The following is a 27,414-nucleotide window of genomic DNA, read 5'->3' as shown; positions in this document are numbered from 1 at the left end:
TTTTCAACTGGTTTTAACTGGCAACAACTGGTTCCAGTTGTGAGGCAACTGGTCCCAACTAGGAAGATGAAAGGGTACAACTATAGTAGCAAGAACATCTTGAAGGATGTTTTCACAGGCCCCCAAGGCTGCGACACTCAGCAAGATGAAGGAATGTGCCGCTTTGATGAAAAATAGTAAGAAGCCCTTTGGTTGGAGGGAACGCCAGCTTAGTCTAAGCTGGGTCGGTTGGCTGCGGTGACTTCTTTGTTGTCTGAGTCTTGCTACCATGTCTAGCTGGACAGCCCCTCTGATGCCTGTTCACTCTTCTCCATTCGAGTTGAGTTTTACACGAGCCATTTTATGAGGCAGTAGTTCTTCTTGCCTGCAACGAAACACCGATAAAAGTTGTGTCAGGAATGATGCAAGGCTACGTGATTTAACTAACAGCCTTCAAGATATGCTCAAATGAGTAAGGAGCATGAGAGCATGGTAGAGGTACTTTTTCAAGTATGCCTGCTGGAAAACTTGTCATAGCAACTGATGCTAGAGCTGGCACAAATGTATGTTTCATCTCCTCACACTGATTCTAGTGCGGAAGCTTTGTCTTTTTTATTGTTGATTAACCTGGCAAAAGAAAAAAATGTAATTTTGACAAGTGCTGTTTTTCCTCACTTAGCACTGATAGTTATGTTAACCTTTAATGACAGGTTTTCCCAAGTAGCACATCAAAAACAAATATCAAGGGAAAAAAAGAAAGAAGCAAGCAAGAAAGAAAAATACAATTAATAGATAGATGCAATACCAACATCTGCAGTAAGAAAGCCATGTCCACTAGGTGCACCACGTGAAACTTAGCACAAAATAAGTCCCATTAAACATTACATGGTTTGAGTTGCTATCCTCAACATGCAAATTAAATACCCCCCAGCACTGCTGCATTTCTCTTATGTATGCTGCAGAAAAGAAGCAAACAACAACAGCTAGAATGTTGAGACCTATTTTGCAACAGACACCGGCAGCAAATTAAGAAAAAAAAAAAATCTTTTTCCCCTCTTCCACATAACGCCCCAGCTAACGATGCCCTTCTCTTTTCTGCACACACAGCACCAGCCTGAACTGATATACTATTTCCACTTCTAGACAAGCTAAACTGTGACAACTGAGCAATAAAAAAAAAACTAGTTAGGATAACTAACTAAAAAAAATAGTCATTGCCACTCAACAAGCATAACAGCACACACTGGAATATTTTTGACTTCATATGAGCCAAAAACATGATTTCGCAAGGCCAGGTTCAAGAAACACACAAAAAAAAGGTCGCTGCACCACAAAGTAGTCTTTATGGTCCACGGTATTAAGCTAAGCCATCTTCCCCTCTTGATAATATATGATGCCAAGTTCATTAGACTTCTTTAATTATTATATTATTGTGAAATCAACATCTCTGAACAAGAAAGAACCACAGCCCCTTCCTTAAAACAGAAAGATAGTCAAAACACAAAGCTTTCTCCCATGCTATTTGAGCCAAATACTACAGCCAAAATCATCAAAGTCCAAAATCCAAATGGCTTCGACCACGTTGGAATGGCACAATTGGATAGACGTTGGCGTTCAGAACGCCGGGGCCTCAGGTTTGATTCTGACCATGGCAAGCGCACTTCTTTCTTTTGAGGCGCTTGATGTGCCTTCGCTTACCATCATCATCGTTTTGCAAAACCCATTGTGCAAAGTTGGCTTTCCTGCAGTGCATTTTGGCAACGGGACGGCCCCCACCAGTGACGCCCAGAAAGCTTCGCTTCAAAAAATGCCCGGCCCCTCACCGACTCGGGCCAGGGTGTAGTTGTTGGGCAGCACGTGCACCCCAGGGACCACCACGTGACTGGGGGTGCTCACGCGACTCTGGTTGATGTAGAGGCCGCCCGCAGCGATGATGCGCTTGGCGTCATCTGCGTCCAGGAACAAGGGGATCAGGAGAGAAGGCGTTGGGGAGAAAGGGACGTGGAAATGCAGGGCATTAACCTGAAAAGGGCCAGCGAGGCACGTTCTGTTTGCAAAAGCACAGGGCTCTGCTTATAGAGGGTTCTGGTTTCCCAGTACATTGCACACATAACTGTTCACAGCACGGGGCCAGATATGAAGCAGTTTTTAAAGCAAAGCTTTATACCTCTACTAGCCAACAATTCCTTCGCGGCATGCAAGACAAGAAACTCCCCAATGCTGTAGCCCGGCCGTGCGTTGGCAGAAAGAAAACGGAGAGGAACATTTTTCGAAGGGTGAGGCAGCGGAACCTAGCGATCCTGTTGTGCTAGCTCGGAGCTACACCACCGCGCGGCACAAGCGCAGACACCGATACAATTCGCCATGTGACCTTAGTGATTCCCATTTATAACCAATTTAAACTAGTTAGTTTAGCAAGTTTGAGAATTGCGAGAAAGCTGAGGGAACTCTTATAATCGCTATTTATCAGAACCAGTTCCTCCTTTTGCCTTTTGCTGTACCTCTTAAAACCCAACCGAACTGGTAGCCTTTCCCTAGCGGCCAGATGTCCGTATGTGGTCTCTAGATTTTGTTCTCCCGCCCTGCAAACGTGGCCGACGCTGCTGCGTTCGGGCTTCCGCCCCCGCGAATTCCAGGTAACAACTGGCCGAATCTCTGGTTTCGCTCTTTGTAGAGACGTGTGAATTCAAGTGACGTCGCATGGGCAATTGTTGTGGGTGTCGTTTAAGGTTTAAACCACCTTCACAGCGTAGATTGGAGCCAATTTTTTTGACTACTGGCTTTCCTTCCATACAAAACGATGAGCTATTAGCATACCGCTTAGAAAGTGGTTATCCAAAGCCCAACACCAGTTCCATTACAGTTTCTTCGGGGAGGGGGGCTGATCAACTGCCATTTCAGAAAGGCAAAGGGGGGGGATGGAGTTAGCCATATGACGGAGTGTCATTCCCTCTCCCCTCTAAGTAGACACTCAGCTTTATATTAATTGATAATCACAAACCATCCTTCGCTTGGCGCACATCTGGAGGCATCTAACCAGTGTGCGCTACGATCTGTCTCTACCAAAAACACTGTGCCGATAAGCGAAGATTGCCAGTGATTGAGACAGCTTGGGAAACACATGCACACACACACACACACATGCCCAACAAAAGACGAGCTCTTTGGGCCAGGGAGCTGCAAAGCTCAGATGGCAAACACTGCTATCAGGGAGGTGTGATTGACAAACCTGGCCACCTGGCCACCAGTGCTATCTACTCGTGCGCTTGGAACATTCTTCCTATTGGGACAAAGCCCCTTATGGCTGAAGCTGTTGGAGTCTCCTGTCGTCATCGTAATTTTCGTCATTCGTCTCATTTAGTCACGGTACTAGAACACCGGGAAACTCGTTTACGCCTTGCGCTTCGTAACTCATACTAAAGAAACACCGGGACACTCGTTTACACCCCACACTGAAGAGCTTTGTGCTTCAAAGACAAGACACCTTTACATCTTTACACCTTTACCTGTACCCCTAACGGTTTCATCTCCACTGGCAGAAACGCCAAGGTGCCAAGAATACTCTTATACACTGCATGCTTCGCCCCTCCTCAGGTTTCACAGTAGTGGAGTTGGCCCGGGATGTTTCTCCTGACCAACTCCTAAACAACAGGCTTTGCTGTTCGACCTCCGTGGCCAAGGGGTAGACTGGTGGGTTTTCATGTTAATGGCCTGGATTCGAGCTCCAGTGGCTGCAATATTTTTCCCCTAAGACCGACCTTTCCTTTTTTTTTTCCTGCTGAAAAATGTTTACTTTGGTCAATTCTATGCATCACTGGTGCAAATAAAAATAGTTTGGTAACTTTTTCAGGTCTGTTTAGCGTACCAACACATTTATTAGTTCTCCGATTGTTCTAGTACGATGCGAAAAAGAGGTGAATGTGGGGTGGCAAGGTATGTCAAATAGGCATCGGGGAGGGGGACACGCCAACATTCTCCTGTGCACTACAGTACAAGGGGCATTGACAGTAGACCAGGGTGCCCATGGTGGCCGACCTGTGGTGGGGAAGAGGCGGGCCTTCATGGCCATGTCCAGTATGGTGGTCCCGGCCTCGGGCGCCAGCTGCACGAACGAGGCGTCGCCGAAGATCAGGTGCAGCTCCTCCTCTCCCAGCCGCTGCAGGGCCTCACCGGCCGTGGCGCCGCCAAACAGCACAGCGCTCGCACGCCGGGCAAGGGACAGCCCCCGCTCTGGGCAGGCACAGAAAAATATTAGAGCCATTTCACTCATATTGAAAGCTGACAGAAGCGCAGAGCAGTGAATCGCTATAGGGACCGGGCAGTTGGACGGGTGGCGCCACCACTCGGCGCTCCCCTCGTCAGTGGAATGAGCCGGTGGATTGGACAACACAGCCTCCCGTTGTTTCTGTCGTGTTTGCTTCGGTGCTTTGAATGTTTTGGTGGTGTTGTGAGCGTATATGTGCCGTGAAACAAAGTCTAGACAGATGTGTTGGGTTCTTAGATGCAGTAATGACTATGTAAACTTGTCGGACGCTTCTAAAGTTCGGTATCGGCTGCAATGGCATGAGCGCATTTTGCAGCGGTCTGCGCTTGGCTACACCCGTTCTGAGTAGGAATAAAACTACTATTAGTAGTATTATTTTCTTCTAAAATGCACTAACGGCTACGCAAACGTATTGGATGCTTGTAAGGTTGGGAATGGGCTACATTGACACGAGCGCTTTTTGCAGCGCTCTGCGCCTGGCTTTGCGCGATCTGAGTATGAATAAAACCATTAGCAATATTATTATTCATTTCTACCACTTATCTTGACTACGGTTTCCACGCCAGCCTTAGCGCTGGGATACCTCGATACGTGTGCTTTAAATAGAAAGGCACCTGTATACGAGATGGATTACCGTGTAGTCGTAGAAATGTTGAGGTAGTTTACACTTTCTGTAACCGTGAGCTTTGTGCCTTCGGTTTTGGTGAGCTACACTGTGACAGTATGGGAGCCTGAAAGCCGAAGTGTAAATCCCACATTTGTGGTGTCATTTTATCAAGAGCCAAAGTTATTCACCAACTCAAGAGCCCAAGCTACAAACCATCCACCATCCCTCCTCCCCTTCCCGTTTTACCACCTGCGTAGAATAAAGGCTGGCACCGATAGTTAAAAAAGGTGGCAGCGTTAACGTCAGTCGGTGTTTTTTTATGCTGAGGTATTCTTTACAGAGTACCTAAAAAAATCGTGTAATGCCTGGTGCAGACACCAAAAAACGCGCGATTAGTTGCCTCAAATATGGGTGCATCAGCCCGAGTCCTCCAGCACAGACACATTTTCGACACGCTGGATAAAGTTTAGATTTGGAGAGGGGGGCATGGAAGTTCAAAATTAAACAGCAATATCATCTAGCCCTCCGTCTAATGATTATGATGGTTGAACGCAAAGCTTTCTTCCTGCGAAATCGAATGGGAAATGGTCAAAGTCAAAGACGCTGCGATCAAAAGACCAAACTGCGTGCTGGTCAAATTCGACGCTCAACTAGTCAAAGTTTAAATCCAGAAGGCAACCAAGGAAACCCATACGATAGAGCTTTGCGATAAACCCTCATCGTCGTTACACGAAGGTGTGCATGATTTTTCAAGCGTAGGTGGCAGCTTGTAAACCGACCGGAGCATTCAGTTGTGAAGCTGAGTACAGGTTTCGGGCACCCTTCTGTCTTGCGTCCTTTAGCCACGCAGGAATTGGTTTTTGAAAAACAATTTACCAACTAGCCAGCAACTATTGCAATTCTTGTAAAGCAATGCTTCTCCACGACAAGCAATAACGTTCTACTATCACGCGGTATTTATTCTATCAACGATTCCCGATGACTGTAGTAAGAGCATTTCTGTGAAATTAAGCACGTTTCAGCCGTAGGTAATGAAGTTACGGAAGCATCGTCCATCACAATTTCTGTTTTGAGGTAAATCTTAGAAGACACCCCCCAACTTTGTCTTTCGCTTGTGCACGACGTCGACGCCGTTTCGTCATCAACTGCCAAAGGCCAGCGCCGCAGCATTCCTAGATCGGTTGCACACACCGGCTTTGTGAGAGCATTTAGCTGCAGTATACTCCTCGATACGCGAAACTGCATGCAGGCATAAAAAAATTGCATGAAGCAATAAACTTTCACTTCAAGCTTGACTTCCAGCTTGGCGCATTGAGCGTCGTCTGCTATTTGTAAATACTGAGTATGGGCGTAAATCACTCACATGGCATGCCTCGTAAAGGTTACATCCACGCTCAAGATTTACCGATCTGAAAAATGCACGTGGGGTTATGTACGCTTTGCAAGCCGCACCGCAGAAAAACGACAGAAAGCCATGCACAGTTACGCTGCGCTGACCGCCACCGGCATTCCACTGACGAGCGGTTCGCCACGGGCGGTGCTGTTCGCTGAAGCGACGGTGGTGCCATACAACGGCCGCCCGGTCCCTATAATGGGCTGTGGCACCGTTATCCGCTCACTGCTACCACCCAAAGCATTTCAAATTTCCTGCCTTCACACTGCTCGCGCGCCCCCTGCCTGAAACAGCGCCAGCAGGAGTTCTGTTCTTTTTGTGCTTGCTCGTCCTCCTGCACGTGCCGGCGTTGCACTGCCACTTTTTTTTTTTTTTGCTTACTATCGTAAAAACCCACCCAACCAGTGTTCCGAACTAAATGAACGCGGGCACTGCCAGTTAATCACGTATATTTTGCCTCGAATGTGCCTGCAGTTTTCTTTGTTTATTTATTTATTTATAAAATACTGCAGGCCACAAATGGGCCCAAGCAGGAGTGGGGCTGTTACAATGCCGTTAGATCAATTATACAATCTTTAGCGAGGTAAAAACAATAAACAGGACAATACAAATTTATTTTGAAAAACACTGTGAATTAATAATACAAAATTTACAAGTCAAACATTTGATCAATAGATTTCAGCACATTATCGGATGATCAATAGATTTCAGCACATTATCGGATGAAAGAATTTCATGCGGGAGGTTATTCCAGTCGGTTATAGTGCGAGGAAAAAAAGAATACTTAAAATTGTTAGTGCGCGCTGTGATAGGCGTGAAATTTGCAGAATGGTAATTCCTGGTGGGACGCGATGATAATGGAGTCAGGAAGGCCGATGTTTCGAGTCTGATATTCCCGTGTGATAACTGGAAAAGAAATTTTAGCCTATTCATTTTGTGTCGAGATTCCAAAGTTGGGATTTTATTTATTTTCATTAGTTCTGTTGGGGAGTCATGACGGCGGTATCGGTTGTAAATGAAGTGGATGGCTAATCTTTGAATTTTTTAGAGATTGTCAATGTCTTTTTTAGTATGTGGATCCCAGACTACGCATGCGTATTCAAGGCATGGTCGTACTATTGTGTTATACGCAAGAAGCTTTATGTTCGCAGGCGAGTTATTCAGTTTATGTCTTAGTAAGCCTAGCTTTCGTCGTGCTGAGGCGCATACTTTAAGAATGTGGGAGGACCATGTTTATATTACTAGTAATTGTAACGCCAAGATATTTAAAGCTATCAGTTCGCGAGATAGGAAGGCCATTGATTGTGTACTGATGTACTGATTGTGTACTGATTGTGTACTTTGACCTATACAACGGGGAGATGTAGGACAAGCGCCAGCGGTCCACAAGTTTCAAGCACTTATGACTATATAAACTGCTTGGCTTTCGACGACGGGTCCAGCGAGCGAGCTACGACGAAACGGCGAGCCCTTAAAGTGCTCTGCACTTAGAAGAAAAGCATGTGATCATCATTTTATCCAAGTCCAACACAGGACAAAGGCCTCTTTCAATGACCGCCTCCAGTTCCTGTCCTGCACTGCCAGAGTCCATTCTTTGCCCCCCAAACCTCCTTATTTCATCCCTCCATTGAGTTCATGGTCTTCCTCTCCCCCTAGCTGCGTCTCTCATAACACGTGTCTCGTCAGAACGCACAGGCTGACCAACTATTTTTGGGCAGCAATGTTCCCTTCTGCGGCTTTTTTCATTGGTGCACGCGTAGCACGGTCACAGAGCCTTGTCTCAGTGTCTGATATGGCCCTATCTGTTGTAATCCCGATGACGCTGCTGCCTCACTTCTGCCATCTCCCCTCGAAACTCTACCTCTACTAGTTTGCATAGCAAGCTATGTTGGAGAAAGCACCCCTATAGCGTTGCAAAAGAGAACAGCAGAAATAACTGAAGCCCCATTTCTGCTTAGTGCAACCTTCCCTTTATGAGAGATGCAGGCCCTGTGACGAGCAACAGAGGATGGAAGGTTGCAATTAGAGACACGTCTCAGAAGGTCAACGTCAGAGTGATGCTTAAACCATGCTTGCAGCCACAATGGATTCACTCCAAAGCTGAAGCTACTGTGCTCAGAGTGGCTCCCTTCTCTTTAGCAGACAACAGTTGAGGTACGTGCCAACAGCGTCACACATAACATGGGTCACATATTGTCCCCTTGCTGATCCCAAAGAACGCGGGTTCGTTTCCTGACTGCGGCGGCCATTTTTCTGATGGAGGTGGAAAACAAAAACACCTGTGCGTCCGAGGTTTTCGCGCACATTAAAGTTCCCCAGATAATCAAAATCAACCCAGAGCACTCTACTATGACGCACCTCATTAGTTGTGTTGCATCAGCATGTTAGACCCCATAATCAATCAATCACTTAACATACGTTCCTCCTAACCCTTTTCACCTTAACAATGATAAGCTCACTGCAGAGGGTCATAAATCCCTCTGGAACACTTCGCCCTATAAGAGTGCTGCCGATTGTACCAAAGCTTTCGATTAAATGCCATCAGCCACGTTTGGGAAAATCTATTGCAGACAATTAATTCCGCTTTCATCTATTCACTCTTAACTTTCCTTGTAGGCTCAATGTTGTGCCTCTTTCTTTTTTTTTTTTCTCCCTTTATTGCTCTCGATGTTCTGTGTGCATCTACGGTTACATTCCTGTAGTGTTGCAGTGCTTCTTGGCCTTCCGTCTGCACTTCTTCTAACTCCCCTAGTATAACCCAGATGGTTATGCCGACAACATCTTTAAAATAAGCAAAAAAACGGGTGCGTATTACACCCATCCGGTATCACTCATGATTTCTCCCCCCAAAACTCATTACCACGTTTCCCTGCCTTTCGCTCTGCCGGAATTGAAACAAGCACAAACATAGACGCATCAGTGCAAACGAACAGGAAACGAGAGGGAATTGATCAATGAATAAGCAACTCGAAACCGCGAGAGGGAATTGATCAATGAATAAGCAACTCGAAACCACAAGAAGCCCTCACCACCATGGACAAGGAGCGTGAGATCTTCGGCAAGCCTCTTCTGAGCTGTCCGCTTCTCGGGAGTTCTCTGCAAACCACAAGAAGAAAGTAAGGCTCAACTCAAAGTTACAGCGCTCATCACAATCACAGGAAAGTGGAAGAGGAAGCCCTAGGGGAACGGCTCGTACAGTGACATTTAATGGCAGAATTGGCCACAGCTATGCAAATGATAAAACAGGGCACTATCACAGGCATGGAGGAAAGAAAAGGTTAGGAGAGGCTGTGACGTCACATTTGTGAATCTGAGTCCCGCCATGACTTGAGCCCACTGAGACCAGCACTCTATCCCATCATCCTTTGCTGTCTCCGGTTTGATTTGACTAACATGGTGTCGCCCTGCCCTCCCGCTTCGAAGCGAAAACAGCTTCGTCACTAATTCCTCGGTGCGATGTCATGTTCTAAGCTGTTGATTTCGCCTTCAACTTGCCCATTCTAACCCTCACCCAAAGTTTCAATCGAAAAACGGCCTTCGTTTTTGAGACAGAAGGACGATTTTTCAGCTCTTAAGCCTGGCAAAGTAGCGTTTGTCGTCGTCATAGTAACAGGCTCGCAAGATGGCGAACGCAGACGACGGGAGCATTGTTTAGGGTCCTACAGCACTGCGGTCTTTGCACACAATGTCTCAGCGGCGATAAATTTCACTTCACTTCACAACGAAGAAACCCAAAGTGAGCAAAGAACGAACTGTGGCTCTCGCCAACGCTGAGCGAAGGGGATTTTCCCGGCAGGTCGCCGGTGGCGGCGGCGGCTCGCTCCGCCGATCTCGACGCGACGTAAGCGCCGCTGCGGCCGGGGTACGAGTTAAGGCCGCCTCCGACGGCGGAGTTTTCAAACTGGCCTAATCTAAAAACGTTCGTCGTAGAGACTGCGCTGGTTTGCAAGCGTAGCAAGGCAGCCACATACCAAGCGCCTTAAAAGTTTGTCCGTTCTATTCGCCCAGATTTGGCCACCGCAGTTGTAAACAAGTAAGCAACATTGTCCATGGGCTCAAGAAAAATGACGTCACTTCCTCCATACTTTTCGCAATGCATAGGGATGCTAGGGGCCTCTCCTGAGTATTCTTTGCTCCATGATCACAGGTCATCCACCCACTGTTGTTCTGCCAATGGACCTTTTGCGATTTGCCTCGAAGACTCCTTCAAAGTGGACAGAGAAACCCTCTACGCCATATTCATGCCTCGCCGGTTCCAGCCATCTTTCATTGTTATTCAGGTTGCAGTCACGAGACAATTGTCCTTCTAGCGGCCGCCACGGCAGACTAAGAATGGCAGTAAGGCATGCCCCAAAAAAAGACGGGTTTTTGGAGAATTTGTGCACTAAATATCCTGCTCCTGCAGTCCCTCTCACCTTCCCGCACCGACCCGTCACCCGTACCTTTCATATGAATGTCGCGGTAGCAGGGGCACGTTCCCGTGACTAATACGCAGGGGTCGAAACTCCCCTTCTCTCTTTTCTTTTTGGTTACTCCCTCACTGGTAGCCATGTCCTTGCAGCGTGGTCAACCTCAAGCTTGTTTGTCCCTTTCCTTTGAAAGCCCTTTGTGTGCACCTACGAACTCGCCACAAGCTGTCGAAAAAGAGGAAAAAAAAAACGTGCAGCTTTAGAAAGCATAGCCAAGCAGCAAGCTCAGGGGCACGCCCTTCTGCGGCAACAGTCTGAACTCAGCCTTACGCTAATGCAGAGAGAAAAAGAACCCTATCACAGCCTCAAAGACTCCTTCAATGTGGGCAGAAACCCTCTACGCCACGTTCCTGCCCCACTGGTGCCAGTCACCTTTCATTGTTATTCAGGTTGCAGTCAGGTGATGATTGTGAGGAACACCGAAAGAACTTTCTCCGTGTTCCAACAGTTCATCCCCCACTCACCATCTGTGTCTCGATGAGTTGGTCGAGTTCCAGCTGCTCAGCGAAGATGAAGAGCTTCAGGAATTTCACCGCCTCCACGTCGGACAGGCGAAGGAAGAACTGGCCACAGAATGCAGGGAAGGGGGAGAAGAAATGTTCATCACCATCATCATCATCATATCAGCAATATGACGGTCGCCTGATAACGTTAATTTGTCGCGATAAAGCAGTTAAGGGGGAACATGGTTCTTTGATCAAAAACAAGTTATGATGATGAGAAGCGGGGGACATGTAGTTTTACATTCTGATTGTAGATGTAAAATTTGTTTTTGTGAAAAACGATCACTTCAAATTTATTCGGATTTTTGTATTTGATTGTTTGACTGCTTTTGTAAAAAAAAAAACTGCTGGAGTGATGCATCTGAAGAAGGTGTGAATGAACTGTGCACAAATCAAGGAGTGCAATAAGACTAATGTTATCATTCTATCTGGTCTGTAGCAGAAGTTACGACCGTTTGAAGTTTGGGCTTGGAAGGTGGGAGCCAGAAAAACCGGTTTTGTCTTCCAAGCCTAAACTTCAAAACTTCAAACGGTTGTAACTGCTGCTACAGACCAGATAGAATGATAACATTAGCCTTATTGCACTCCTTGATTTGGGCATAGTTCATTGGTACCTTCTTCAGATGCATCACTCCAGCAGTTTTTTTTTACAAAAGCAGTCAAACAATCAAATACGAAAATCCGAATAAATTTGAAGTGATCGTTTTCCACAAAAACAAATTTTACATCTACAATCAGAACGAAAAAGTACACATGTCCCCCAATTTCCATCATCATAACTGTACAAATAAACTTTTTTGGTTTAAGACCAGTGTGCCCCCTGCTAACGTAGGGGAAACCAACACCAATTGGAGTGAATGCTGCGAGAAGCTTTGCGAGTGGCATGGACGCTGCGCCATCTCTCGAGTGGCGTCTGCAACATCGCGACATCTTGCGAAGCCAAAGTCAAATAATGAACAACCGCCGATTACCATGTCCTCCGAAGGCACCGTAAGTTGAGGCGGCCTCGAGTCGTTTAATTTTAGCCACTCTCATCACTGAAAGCGAGAGCGGAGTGCATGGCCACACCACTGCACAGCAAAGGGTTCCTTCCTACACGCTGAACTGTTCTGCTACGTGTTACCCAGTTTGATTAGCGATTCCAAACTCCCCCGTTTCTTCATGACAGTATTGAGTCAGTGTACCAACCGCCCGTCTTCTTGCTTCTCCTGTATTCGTGTCACACGGACTTTGTCCCGTCCAGTTATGGCACAGCAAGCCGGTAATGCACAATGTCCCAATTAAAGCAAAGTAGTCGTTGCCTTGAAGGTGCCCTTAGGCAGTCTTTTAGGTCTTGGGGATGTCGAGTTCCAATGAAGGCACAGCAACAGGACTTAAATTAATGATGTAACTGCATTAATTATCCAAAAGTACTTTGCCTCTGCCATTCTTAACTTAACCCAGCCCGTGACACTAGCAACACACATATCAGCACACATTGCTCTGTTACACAGGTCAAGCACAGCCCCACTACAATAAATTGACGCAATTACACCAACATGTCTGCGGCAAAACATAAACTTGCACAATTTGTTTATTCCGCAGCGCTGCCTCATGTCACGGCAAGCCCTTATAATAGAAGCGCGAGTGCTGGAATTTTGGTGCAATCCACCATCATATTTGGGTAACAACAACGAATCCATCAGACACAGACCGAGCATCAATGCTGGCATCTACTAGATACGCTATTTCAATGCGTGTTCAAAGCAACTCAACATCCGCATGTGCTTACAAATACAGAGCGCCATAAGCAAATGAGATTTTTAGGACCTAAAAGGTACACTGGCCAAATATGAAGTATAATCCTAGAGGAATGACAGCACGCACACCTGGTAGAACTCGTATGGTGACGTCTTTCGCGGGTCCAGCCACACAGCATTGCCGGCTGTCTTTCCGTACTTGTCTCCAGTTTCGGCTGTCACCAGCGGGGCCAAGATGCCTGCAGTGGCGCAGAGATAGAATGCGGAAGAGTCATCACGGGAAGAATTCAAATGAGAACGTACAGCTAATTCGAAAAGAACAGCATTACCATTGATTCAAGCTGATCCTTAGTACGCATAAAGCCTGGTCAACTTGGATCCGTATGTTTCCATGCAGGTATTAACAAAGCCATAAGGGATAACAAATATGTCATGAGTCATGGTAACTGAGTCAGCATAAATCTCAGCTCACAATACCCAAATATGAGGCTGTACACAACCTTCACAACCCTCACGGAGGTTTAAGTCCACGATTGCAGACAATTTGCTTTTTCGCTGCTGCAATGACTCCATCATTGTTGCTATAAGCGAGAGCTTCAGTAAAGTGTGTTGTTGGGCTAGTTGGTGCATTATGAATTACGAAATTTGCGCTAACTGGACATACAGAGAAAGGAAGACAAACAATGCACACTGCTTGTCGCAATGTTTGTCTTCCATTGTTTGTCCATTGTTTGTCTTCCAGTGCGCATTGTTTGTCTTCCTTCCTCTGTATGTCCAGTTAGTGCAAATTTCGTAAAAAAAATGTGAGCTTCTTTCATTTGGAAGCGGTAATCATTGGACACCACCTTGGAGGGGCGTACACTATGACATGTCTTTCTCGTTCCGAGCAAAGGTTCCCACGATTAGGGCAAACGCTGGAGTCTTTCTCGTTCCAAGCAGGCGTTGCGAGGGTTATGGTGAAGGGTGAAAGTTTCTGTTACCATTACGGTGAAAGTCTCCGTTACCAACGACTCTTGCTAACCATGACGTTTAACATTGGCCACCATACTGCAATCGAGCTGTTGTTCCCAATGTTTTCCGCTGGTAATAAAACTCACCGTACTGATGTCAGAAGCATCTGAAATGCAGCCTGGTGGTGTCAAAGAAAGCCTTCCTTCTACAATGCTTGGGTGGCCTTCGAATGGCACCAGCTTTTCGGAGAAACAACTAGCAAAGGATATTGCTAACTTTACCATCCCTTCCTAAAGGAAGTTGAGAGAAGCGAAAAAGCTTTCTCACATCAAAAGTGCGTCAAAATCTTCGCTGAAGGTGCATCCAATCAATCGTCAAACCTTGAGATTCAAATCGCACAGAAAGAACGAATTCATGTGACGACTTTTCACGCACTAAGTAAACGCGTCTACGAACAATGTAAATGTACACCGATACGTGTACCGTCTTATCTACAGCTGTTCCGTTTTTGCTATTGTTAAGGGGGCTCACTGGTCTTAAACCAAAAAAGTTTATTTTTGCAGTTGTGATGATGAAAATTGGGGGGCACATGTAGTTTCTCATTCTGATTGTAGATATCAAATTTGTTTTTGAGTAAAATGATTATATTCAAATTTATTTGGATTTTTATATTCAATTTTTTGACAGCCTTTGTAAAAGAACTGCTGGAGGGATGCAGCTAAACAGGGAACCAGTGAACTGTACACAAATCAAGGAGTGCAATAAGACTAACATTATTGTTCTATCTGGTCTGTAGCAGAACTTGCGATTATTTGAAGTTTGGGCCTGGAAGGTTCTGCTACAGACCAGATAGAACAATAATGTTAGTCTTATTGCACTCCTTGATTTGTGTACAGTTCACTGGTTCCCTGTTTAGCTGCATCCCTCCAGCAGTTCTTTTACAAAGGCTGTCAAAAAATTGAATATAAAAATCCAAATAAATTTGAATATAATCATTTTACGCAAAAACAAATTTGATATCTACAATCAGAATGACAAACTACATGTGCCCCCCAATTTTCATCATCACAACTGAAAAAATAAACTTTTTGATCAAAGACCATTGTGACACAGTGGAAGACCGGTTTCACGCACACGTTGTGTGTCCAGAGATCTTATCCGATCTTTTCGGTCCCCCAAATGCGTTAGTTTTTGACAGGACAACATCAGCCTCACTGAGAAAGCTTTCACATTAACAACTTTTTTTCTGCCTGGGTCAACAGTTAGTTGGAAAGCCTGGGCGCTGCGCCAAGTTCACAGCACTCTATATTCAGAGCTTGAAGTGTCCTGTTCACTCACCGTAGCCTACGTCGGACCTTGTTCGTCGGATAAGGTCGTGGCCCGAGTCAATGTTCCCCAGCTGGTCGGCTCCTCCTATCTAGGCGGAAGAACAACAAAGCCTTTGTACAATGCCATCTCTACAAAGCACGCGACGCATCATTGAAACAAAGTGTTTAGCCAGGTTGTCAAAAGTAAATACCACCATCCTGGTTCAACCTTAGCGTAGATTTGGCCGAAAGAGATCAATTTTAGTGCATTTTTCCTCTTCAATAATAAAGCAAAGTCGTGTAAGTTATTTCATCGAGTGGCATGCCTAACTAACCTCCCTACGTACACGAGCGAGTTCAGAAATTTTCCAGCAAAGATCTGGCGAGAAGAGAGCAATTTTAGTGCAATTTAGTGAGCAGCACTTTCGCACCCAGGACAGGGGTATGACGGCGGCGGCAGCGCCATTATCAAAATAACCGAGTGAGCGAACAAGGCAGCCAAGGCAGAAAGAAAACAGGGAGGAGCATCTGGCGAAAGTGTGAGGGGGAGGGCGGCACGCACTGGTAGGGCGTCATCTCTCTCACTGGCTCTCCCTGACACTACTGCCAGACGCTGCTCCTCCATGCGTGGCTCATGCACGTGACATTTGCACGGGAGGTTCAAACACGATTTGCAACAACATACTCGGCGGCAACGCCGCGATACAAGATAACAGCAGAGTAGCACGCACCGCCGTACATTTGCTGATCACGCGATCCCTTCCTGATTCGCAGCAGATATGTGCTGTGGCCGAGAAGACTGCAGCTTGCGCGGCGCACAAATTTCACATTAGGGAGGAGTATAGTAACTGTCAGTGCTTTCTTATGGTTAGTTTTATTTCCTCTTCACAAATTAAAAAAAAAAGTAACGCAAGTTATTTCATGGTGTGGCATGCCTAAATATGCACGCCTATGTATCCGAGCTAGTTCTAAAATTTCATTCGCACTTCATTTTCATCGCACGTGGTTGTTATGCAGTTCAAGCCCAATTTCATTCAAGAATTCAGAAAAGAACACCACCTTTTGTTTGGAGACAATGCTTACGACCACCTCTTCATCATCCTCATCATCAATAGCCTACTCAGGTCCCCTGCAGGACGAAGGCCTCTCCCATTGGCCTCCAACCACTCATGCCGTGCACTGCTCGAGTCCATTCTTTGCCCACGAATCTCCATATTCCGTCCCTTCGCCGTGTTATTGGCCTCCCCCTTCTTCTAGACCTGTCTCTCAGTATCCACTCCGTTACCCTGACGGTCTACCCAGCGTCATTTCGCCTAACTACGTGGCCAAGCCAAGTCCATTTCTTTTCCTCAATTTGGGCTACGATATCACCTACTCTAGTTTACTCCCTGATCCAGGAAGCTCGTCTTCTGTCTTTATGGGGGCCATGAAGACAAAACACAAGTTTGGTTCATTCGAAAGATTGCCTCGTTAGAATCATACTGACCCCACTTTCAACGTAAAAACTTTGCTCAAATAAGCAACATAATTAGGAAAAAAAGGGAACAATCATGCGACCCACTAGCTCGTTTCCCACAACAGGAGCTATGATGTCATATGCGACAGCTCTGCGATTGGCTGAGGCCGGCAAAAGCAAACGCAAATTGGGCAGGACTTATAATCTTGCTGAACGAGCTATTTGCGCTGACATTTAGGGCACTTTTTTTTTTAGCAGTAAGAATTGTGGGGTAAACGGTGGAAGTCACGAAAGTACATAGAAGTACCAATGCATACTGCTGTTGGTACTGCGTGCACTATGTTGTTTTAGCAACACAGCACTGCAGCACTTTTGGGTTGTCTCAAGACAACACTCACTGATTTGCATAAGGTGTCTTTGTGACCCTATTTGTCGAGGATATTCTATGTTTCACGAAACGATTATTTTCTACCTCAACAAAAACAAGCCAGGTACAAATACGGCCAAAAAAAAAGCCAGCAAACTACCCTCTGTGGTATGGTGGCGCCATCTATGGTTGACTAACGGTAAACAAAGCTCCCCAGCACATATGACATCATTGCAGATGTCACGAAAACACACGATTTGGCGGGGCATCAAATTTCAACTTAAATTGATTAATTTGACAGTGAATAAAGCATCGTTTGCTTCCGGACAAGCGCTGGGGGCACCACAAAACACGAAATCTTCCAAATAAAACAAACTTGTATTTTGTCTGCATGGCCCTTTAAGTTTTGCTCCGGTCATTCTTCATTCCATGGCTGGTTGAGTCGACCTAAGTTTACTTCTTTTTTTTTTTTTTTGTTAGTAAGGTTCCAAGTTTCCACTCTATATGTCATCACCGGCAATATGCATTGGTTGTACATTACTATCTTGAGTAATACAGGTAGCTTACCTTTCACTTGCTAATTACATCCTATGATCAAAACTGTGAAAATTATAATGTACAGTGGTTCCTTTTACATCCACAGAATTACACACCCGTTCACAACCACCTCATTAAGACAGAAGTCCAAGAACAGGGTTGCGCTTCTGCCATGACCTAACTATGCCACTCTCACTGTAGGCTTTAATGCCTGAAACTCCAGCACAGAATAGAGAATGGCCACCATTGGCCATACTTGGGCCACACAAGGAAAAAAGTGTGCATCTACCCGAGATTTTTAATGCGAAGCTTGGGACGCCTCACTGATGCCGTCCTGCACACAGCAAAACGCACTACAGGAAAGACTACTTTACACAAGCGCTCCAACAAAAAAATGCTTCTTGTGGTCAGAATCAAACTTGGGCCCCTCACATTATGGCGCCAACGACTATCCGGCTGCGCCGTTCCAACACGCAGTGCAATTTTAAAGCGAAGCAAAGTTGTCGATGCAAGTGGGAAAGCGAGAATAATGGAAACTTCTCAATTCAATAAAGGCAATCCCTTTAATATGTATCTTCAATCAACTTAACGATTAGGTACTACCCTTTGTGATCACTCCACTACATCCTTTCTTGTTTGACTTTGGCACTCGGCCATCTTAATCGCACATAAGCTTCATGTTTCAACCATCATTGCTGTTAGGCAGAGGGTTGTTTGAATTTTTTACACACCCTAGCGAGCTTGGAACCCCTGCCAAAGCCCGAGACAGAAACAAGTACACGAGGCATGCAACTTTATCAAGGCTGTGTAACAGTTCTTTCACGAGCATAGAGAGCGGTGTCTGTTACTGCGGCTGGGTGTCTTCTTTCATATGCTGTTCGTGCTAGGCAAATCAGCTCAATTGAGACCAGAATATGTCCCACAGCAGACGACACGGTGCGCTCTCTGTGTCATGTTCTGCACCCTCTTTTCCCTTCCAGCCCCCGCGTCCACTCGGGCTCGGCTCAATCAGTCAGTCTCCAATATGTATGCCAATCCCCTCCAATTGGTGCATACCTGGAAGCGGCACTGGTGTTGATCGTACAGGTGCAGCCAGTCGTATGCCTGGAAGACTTGGTACGAGAACTCGGCAAAGCTCAGGCCCTCGGCCGAGTTCAGCCTCTGCTGCACGCTGAGAGGGGGAGGGAAAAAACGTCGCAGTCACTGCATTTCGACGACATGCACAGCTCAATCATGTCACAAGCACAAGATTGTGCACGGTTCTTTTTTTCCTTTACTTTTTTTAGCTTTACGGTACATCACTACCGCATAATTGTAACACAACAAAAATATAGAGCACACACTGAACATTTCCGAAATGCTTGGTGTGCACTGCCATTTGCTTAGTGAACCTCATAGAGGTAATGCTTGAGAGACCACTGGTGTCGAACTTAAGAAAAAATGTGCCCTGGGAGGGTCCTAAAAAAGTGGGGGGTGGAGCAGTGATATAGGCTCACCTGGTTCGTGACATCATCTTTCCTAGTCGGAAATTGCGTCCCACAGTTCCAAGGAAGCCAACGACGTCATGTTGGCGGTACCAGTCAGAGTTTCGAACTATGCTGTAGGAGAACAAATAAAAAGTTTGCAGCGTTGGCTTAGACTACTAGACAGAGTGATCCACAGGTGGCTTTCGAGGCTTCTGACCCCGAAGAACCTAAATGACAGTTACACAATTTCAACCGCATTACCAACAATGCAAGTCAGCGACTAAAAATTGTAAAAAAAAAAAAAAAAATAAAGTGGAGAATTTCTGTAGTTTCACGCATTGCTCAATTTGTGCTATGATGCACACCCGAGTAAAGAGCTAGGGGTTAATTTTTACCACCCAATGATTTAAAGTGCACCGAAATCTCGACACACAGAATTTTCGTTTTTGGCCTCTACCAGAAGAATTCTCGTCGCACCTGGAGGATTTGTACCTTTGTACCTAGGATCAACAGCACAACTGAACCACTGAGGCACCGTGGCAGGTGAGAAGATACAGTACTTTCGCTGAATTGCCAATGTTGCCAAATCACAGCTTTTCCAGCACAGCACATTGAAACAAAATACTTCCAAGCGGCATTTTCTGTGCTCATTGGCTGGAGACATTTTGATTAGGCATCCACACCAGTGCAGGTAACAACCAAGTTGTGGTATAAAGGAGTACTGACACGAAATTACAAAGCTCAGATAACTACGTAAAAAGCTTCCTTTGTATATGGAAATACCTCCTACAAAGTTTAAACCGTAACAGTTTAGTAGAACATATGTTAAATCAATTTTAACCCTTGCGCGCACGAAAAAGCTCATCCGTGCCATCGAGCGAGGTCATGACGTCTTCTGCGCTTAGACCCTAACGGCCGACGCCAGGGGGCCGCGGTGCTGTTGGCAAGGCTTTTCCCGGAAGCCTTGTGCATCGCGTCACAGTTTTTGGGACTGACGTCGCGTGTGACTACGACCGGTCAAGCCGTTGTGGTGCACGTGTGCGCACCCAGACCAGCATCAGCTGTGGTGCAACGAGAACAGTGACGTCAAATGCGCCTTCTTGTCATGGTCTCGGTGTTCGCTTCACCGAAACAGAAACTGACACGAATAACCGAGCTGTAAAAAATTATTTATGCTGCGTTCGACAATCTAATGTGCCATTCTATGATTAGTGGGCTCGTAGGCACCTATAGCCACGAAAAAAAACATAACACAAAAATTTCGTGTCGACACTCCTGTAAAACAGTTAGTTATTCCAAATTTGGAGAGCCCCGCACCGCGTAAAACATCTCCTGTTGTTGTTCATATTTATCGTGACTCAAAAAGGTGTCTGACCTCCACGGGCCCAAGGCCTTGTTGCCAGACTTGCTCGGCCTCCAGAAGTGATCTGTGTGGTTCTGAAACAGCGTTTCCAGGTTGTACCGCAGCCCCGCCACGTTCTTCTCGATGACGTCGTCGGCCATCTTGTCGCGCTCGGTGAGTCGGCCGCTGGGATCACCAATCTGGGCCGTGGCGTCGCCGATCTGGAAGCCCCACGAAGGGTACGGCAATACTGTGAAGGTAACGCAGAGGCTACCGGCGTGACATCGTTAGATGTTTTCGTTGAAACAATAAGAAAATAAACAAGGTGGTTGTAACCTCAAAAAATGTTACAGGGTGTCTACCAAGTTGACATTTCCCCGAGTCTTTTGATATATTCCCTGAGTGATACAGAACTTCATTTTAGGTCAAGACGGTCTGACACCATGTCGCCAGTTGCTGCCACCCTCTAAAAGGCATGCTATGAAATAAAATATGACATCATATAGTTTCAATGCTAACCACTAACTTTTACCGCATTACAGAAAACATAACAGAGTGGTAGTAACATTCACAGTGAATAAAATATCGAAAATAATGGTAAAACCATACTGCGATGTCCTCAGCTCACACTCAATGCCTCAGTGCTATTATTCACTACTTCAAAGAGTTTATCTTGGTTTGGAGCACAGCCACAGCTGTAGATGCTTTATGGGCCCAAGCTCCGACAGTTTAGGTGGACACTCACCACGGCGATGATGTGGTGGCCCATCCTCTGCATGTGCAGCATGAGCACAATGGCCAACAGGTTTCCAACATGCAGTGAGTCAGCCGTCGGGTCGAAGCCGCAGTAGACGCACTGCTGCTTCGCGGCCAGCAGGTCCACCACCTTCTCACTGCAGGAGGACGTTTGCAGAGAGCGAGAGGAACCGTAAGTGAAACACAACTGGGTAGGGAGCGCTGCTTTAGCACATTTAAGGGCGCACCCTGCTCTTAAAAACAACTTGTTTTAATTTTTAAGTAAACTCTGTGAAACTTGCCAGTCTCGCTGCCTTTTTCCCTGCTGATTTCAAATATGCTATTAATTTTTGAGTCAGCCAATTAGTTCCCAAGATAATTAAAGATCATTAGCAATTTTTGGAGGAACAATAGACAAAACAGTGTTGGTCCTAAAACTGTAATCTTTACATTTTATAATGCGATGAACCCTGATGAATGCAACAAGAGAATCAGTTTTTTGATACACCACTTGAAACTAATTTTACAGCTCATTAAACTTTGGTGGCACCAGTGGCAAGGAACCATTTCAGATGCCCATTTCAAACACCAAAGTTAATGAGCTCTAACATTAGTTCCAAGCGGTGCATCAGAAAACCCCTTCTGTTATTGCATTCACCAGTGTTCGTAGTATTAGAAAATGTAAAGGTTACAGTTTTAGGATCAACACTGTTTTGCCTATTGTTGCACCAAAAATGGCTAATTATCTCTAATTACCTTGGGAACTAATTGACTTATTCGAAAAATAATGGCACATTTGCAATCAGTGGGAAAAAAACAGTGAGACTGACAAGTTTCACAGAGTTTACTAAAAAATTAAAACAAGTAGTTTTATGAGCTGTGTCCCCCCTTAATTAAGGAAACATAGACCCCCATGTGAAAAGAAAAGTTGGCCTGTAAGCGAACACTTTCTTTACCTACTCTTCTCAAAGCATAGAGATGAAAGGACAGGAAAAAAAAAAATGACACAACACGCAAGCATATATTTAACTTCCACGGTAACAAATTTCCAGAGCACTGATGCTGGCTGGCGAGCCACGCAAATTTTGCTGGCCTGGGCCATGTCTCTACCAAAGCTGGAAGCATGGGCTGAGTTATGCGAACGTGTGCACACTGGCGTGGTACACCACGTGTATAGCAGTGAGCCATGTACATGGTGTCTCTAGACCACACAGGGTGCCTCAAGCAATTTTGGTGTCGGTGCGTGGCGACGCCCCGAGCCTACACTCTCAAGTTGTGTCTACCACGACCAGTAGCTGAAGGGGAAAGAATAAAAAAACACAAACAGTGGCGCTCTCATCAGGCACCGACAGATGTGGCTGCCTGCTGGTGTTTTCAGCAGGCAGGCAAGCACAGGACTTGTGCGGCAAACCTGGTCTGCTGCTGAGCACGAGGTCGCGGGTTCAATTCCCGGCTGCAGCGGCCGCGTTTCTGATGGAGGCGAAAAGCAAAAACGCCCATGTGTACAAGATTTCGGTGCACATTAAAGATCCCCTGGTGGTCAAAATTAATCCGGAGCCCTCCACCACGGCACGCCTCATCGCCTGCGTTGCGTCGGCGCATTAAACCCTACAATCAATTGATCAATCAATCAAACCTGGCCGCCTAGACACACCACCCCTAGCGCCATCTACTGGTTTGTGTTGCAAAACTTCTACTCCCGTGAGCAACTGCCAATACGGCTTTCCTGTTAGGCATCAGTGGCCTAGGTGTGGAGTCACGCTAGCTTTCACGCTAATGCCCTGGGTTCGAGCCCCAATGGTTCTACTTTTTTTGCAAAGATCAGCATTTTTCTTTTTCTGCAGCATGTTCTCGTACGTCAATTGTATGCATTCTTTTATAGAAGACAACAGTAGTCTGGTATCGTTTAGAATGGTTTAGCCTACCAGCACGTCTACTAGTTCCGCAAAAGAGGAGCACAAGGGGTGTGCCTAGACAGCCAGGTTTGTCAAATATGCACCCAGGACTTGGCTGAGCTTGAAGGTACTCAGCGGACCGTTGAAAACACCCTCCCCCTTTTTTTGACTAGCTTGCCAACGTGAGCGTGGCAAAGGAAATTGTTCTCAAGGGAGTCTACGCCGGCATCAAAATATTGGCATGAGTCAATGCTTAGGATTGGCCTGGATGTCTTTTTGCTGCTCTCGATAACGTCGGCTTGCTGGTGGTTCGGTTTGGCAGGCTTCGTGGTGGTGGTCGTGGTAAGACAGCTACGGGCACATCTTGAACACAGCTTAGGCCTAGGGGTCTGAAGATGGGAGTTACCTTGACAGTTTTGAAAATATGTTGATTAGCGGGGTTGATTAGCCTGATCACATTCCTATGGGACTTACGAATTCATGACCCACAAGCTTGAAAAGCATCGCGTACCGACATGAAAAGGTTTACAAACCCATAGAAATGTTCCTGACGGCCTAGATTGCCTCTTTTAGACGTATATTACTTCCTCAGTGAAATGAAAAATAATCAAGAAACGTTTTCACTTATCTAGCTTTCACTGATGCCACTAGCTGTCCAGCAAGCGAGAGTTTTATGTCTTTTTTTTTAGTGCAGAACGGACATATTTCTATAGTAAGCAAACTAGGCCACTGCGAACATTGATATATATATATATATATATATATATTAGTAAAACTTCTCGTATTGGTGCCCAATGGTTCTTAAGCCCGTGGGCCATGAAATAGCAGGTTCTACGTTTAGAGGTGAGTTCCCCTTAAGTCTTGGTGCACAGAAGTAACATCTATGAATTACCCAGCAGCAGTCATACATTTCGAAAAAACTCAATATAGCATACTTTCAAACAAAAGTGTGCGGAGTGAAAAGTTGCAAAAACCAAATGTAAGGCAAAAGAATGGTGTACTGATACTCACATAAACAAGACGCACAGACATTGTTGCAGGCATGACTTTGGAGGCTATGTACAGGGGGGATTAAAAGAAATGCGAACAATGGAGCACACAGCCTCCGATGCACGCTGCACAATCTGGCTGCAAAGCCAGTAAACTGCGTCCCTGCGCACTTTTTTGAGAACGTTTGAGAGTGTGGCCTACGTTTACGGGGGAAATGCTTGATCAAGAAGCGACACCGGTCCTTTAATTTAAGGCGCCTTTTCACGCTGTGTCGCCTCTGAGCAGGATGATCGTTGAAGGGCACCACACTAGCTGTAATCGACCTGCTGCATGCTTGGCTCCCGAATGTAGTAGATAACAGGATGCTCAGTGGCGACAGAGCATTAAAAGACGCCGCAAAATAAATGACCGACGTCACTTCTTTATCAAGCATTTCCCGTAGGTCACACTTTTAAACGCCCCGAAAGAACTACGCATGCGCGCAGTTTACTGACAGTGCGGCATGCATCAGAGGCTGCGTGCTCCATTGTTCGTATTTGTTTGTTTGTTTTTTTAATTGCGAAAGTTTGCTCTGCAGCATAAAACGGTGGGGGCGAGCGTGTCTAAATGTACGTAAACAGGAAGTTTTCACTCAGAAAGTCTAAAAGGCTCCGGTGATACGGCCCAAAGAGCCAGCGTCTGCAGTCGGGCGGCCGGCCTGGGTTATCCCCCCTGTACACAGTGAAAGGAAGTGTGACTGCCTACAAATTGACCAAACAGATGAATGGGGCAGCTAGTAGCCCCTCGCACTTGAATACGAGCTGCAACAAATGCAGACAAAGGATAGAAACAGACCAGACACGCGCTTACTTCGAAATGGAGTTGCTTGTAACCTTTTCATTCGTTCTTTTTTTTTTGGGGGGGGGGGGGTACTCAGGTGCTGAGTAGGCGCTTGTGCTATCCGTTTCAAGCTTTAGTTGGAAGCACTCCGTTAGAGCATGAGCTTTGAAAACCGAGACACTAACTTTTCCGGAGGGAAAACTTCCTGGATGACGCCTCGCTGTAGAAGTTGCCGGAACGCCTCCTTTGTGCTGTAGCTTCTTGCCCCGAACGCCAAAAAAACGCTTTGCCTCAGGAACCTAGGCCGAAAATGAAGAACAGCAAGGGTGTTCAGAAATGACGCCAGCGCTGCTGATACGCGTAAACAGGTTCTCCAAGACTACTTCAAACATTTAATTGTGTCTGTTGAAGACATCTGAAAGAACGTATGGTGTTGATATACCTTGCCGACGATACAAATATTCCTACAAATTATAGCTCAATCGGTAGCAGCGGATGATCGTAAAAAAGAGGATGTAGCTACCGTTGAGTCTACACGTTACTTCCCGCTGGCTTCACAACTAGTGATAGCAGCCTCTGTTTATTTCTACCCAACTGGTCGAAGTGATTCGGTTAATTGCTTAGCCAGACTCCCTTTTAATTGTTAACCAGCTACTACTACGCTGGGATGGGTAATAAAAGGCTGCTCACCGAATGTCAATTCGACTTTGATGAGCCGCTAAATCGAATTAACTGAAGTCTAAGAACATAGCTTTATTTCATGACGGGATTTACAAACTTGATCGAATTAAGGGAGAAAACGAACTTAACAGAAGTAGAACTTGAGTCTCGTGAACAGCCTCTGAACGCAGTTCTGCAACTACTGAACGCATCACACAGCAAGCAGTGAACACACCATAATCTTCAAAACTAAGGAACGCTAAAGCTTACCTTGGTGCCTTAGCGACAGAAACAAGAAGTTTTGGGGGAAACATTAAGTTAAAGCAAACGATGTTCACTCGTAAAGCACTGCTACCACAGAACACGCGCATGTGCGCGGCCACGCCGGTTTTGTTGTGCACAGTGTTGATAGGATGGACACTGAAAAGCCCGAAACTTCGCTAAATCAGCTGGAGCACCCGTAGTAGAGTGTACTAGAACTTCCAGTACACTCTACCCGTAGCATGCAGAAACCATAACCACGGGAAGCTTGCTGAAGAAATAAGATATTGCTTGGCAAACTAAAAAAAAAAAAAAACGCAATGCTTCGCATATCCGAGACAACCAGCGTAATGGTTTCTGCGACGTTGTTTTGAAGCTACGACCTAAAAACAACCGCCTAAAATTATCTCCTTAGAGTATCGCCGGTATCGCTGTAATAAAAAAAGATGCACTATGTCACCATAGATGTACTGACGGGAGCAAAAGTTTGTATTTCACGCGAGCAGCATCCGAAAAGCCGCAGTACATCACTACCACTGAGCGCGGGCTTTTTTAACTGTGCATCTGGGTACCTGGGTTAGAGCACTGCACGGGCCTGATTTTAAAGCCCGAGCCCGGCCCGAGCCCGCTTCGCGAAGCCTGAGCCCGACTCGAGCCCGTAACACCTAGCCCGACCGCGGTCCGGGCCCGGTAATTTATTTTTTTGGCCTAGGGAGGGCCCGCGCGTGTGTGACCAGGCCCGGTATTTGACGCTGAAGAAAGTTTGTTTATTATATTCCGGGCGATCGGGCGGTCAGACGGAGCATATAGTCTGTACAAGCACGTCATGAACTGAAACGCAAAAAATAAGGGTTTAAAAGTGCACGTAGTTTAGCTTTCACCGTCTGCAGTTCACGCCACATCGAATAATAGCTCGTATTCATTTCTTACACGAGAGACACCATCACCTTTGATGACCAGACTCTTGGCAACTTACGTGGTTGTCTCGGCCACAAGTTTGTATTGCTGAAATTTTTTGATCCGCATTTGAATCAACGAGTATATACGCGCGTTGAAATACTTCACCTGCAGTGGTTGTTAAGCCATGGTGTTTCTCTGGCACGCGAGTTTGATTCCCGACCACGGCAGCCGCATTTTGATTGGTGCGACATCTAAAACACACGTGTACATACATAGACATAGGTGCACAGCTCCAGGATGTCTGAATGAATTCCTTCCCCACTTGGGCATTCCTTGTAATTGTATCTTTGGTATGTTATACACCAAAATATAAAATCTTGATGCAGTAGAAGAAATGTCAATAAAATTGCAGTATAGTGACTATCGGACCTAGCAAAACACGTTTTTAAAATAATGCGTACAAATAACAGCAAGAAGCGCGCAAAAATAAACCAAGAATATTCATTTTGATGCTCTTTTCTACACTACACGTCGGACCTATTAACGGCCGTGCCTATGAATTCAAGCCCGAGCCCGGCCCGGGCCCGCGGCATTCAGCCCGGGCCAGGGCCCGGGTGCGCCGATAATTGAATTCGGGCGGCCCGGGCCCGTGCAGTGCTCTAACCTGCTTAAATGTAGTACACCTTAACTGCACACCTGTTGGCTTTCTTGCCCAATGTGTAGCGTGCTTAGTCAGCAGAAACATAGGCGTCAACTACGTGGGGGCAACGGGGC

General features: G+C 46.0%; 1 protein-coding gene across 1 annotated transcript; it reads right to left on the bottom strand.

Annotated features, from left to right (window-relative positions):
* On the bottom strand, positions 1-25,917 carry Tyrrs-m (Tyrosine--tRNA ligase, mitochondrial). Its single transcript, XM_077670217.1, has 13 exons — positions 25,750-25,917; positions 25,005-25,118; positions 21,126-21,273; positions 20,414-20,601; positions 19,069-19,170; positions 18,629-18,743; positions 15,244-15,322; positions 13,084-13,193; positions 11,177-11,275; positions 9,273-9,339; positions 4,015-4,209; positions 1,803-1,928; positions 1-364 (listed from the first exon to the last, which is right to left on the bottom strand). The coding sequence occupies exons 1-13, from the start codon at positions 25,848-25,850 to the stop codon at positions 327-329; spliced, it is 1,482 nt and encodes a 493-aa protein (XP_077526343.1). The 5' UTR covers positions 25,851-25,917; the 3' UTR covers positions 1-326.
* Between the last annotated feature and the right edge of the window lie 1,497 nt (positions 25,918-27,414).

The sequence above is a fragment of the Haemaphysalis longicornis genome, unplaced genomic scaffold (genome assembly GCF_048455015.1).
Source record: "Haemaphysalis longicornis isolate Haplotype H1 unplaced genomic scaffold, Haemaphysalis longicornis Haplotype H1 scaffold_5, whole genome shotgun sequence".
Taxonomy (NCBI): Eukaryota; Metazoa; Arthropoda; class Arachnida; order Ixodida; family Ixodidae; genus Haemaphysalis; species Haemaphysalis longicornis.
This window is presented reverse-complemented; position numbering and strand designations above follow the sequence as displayed.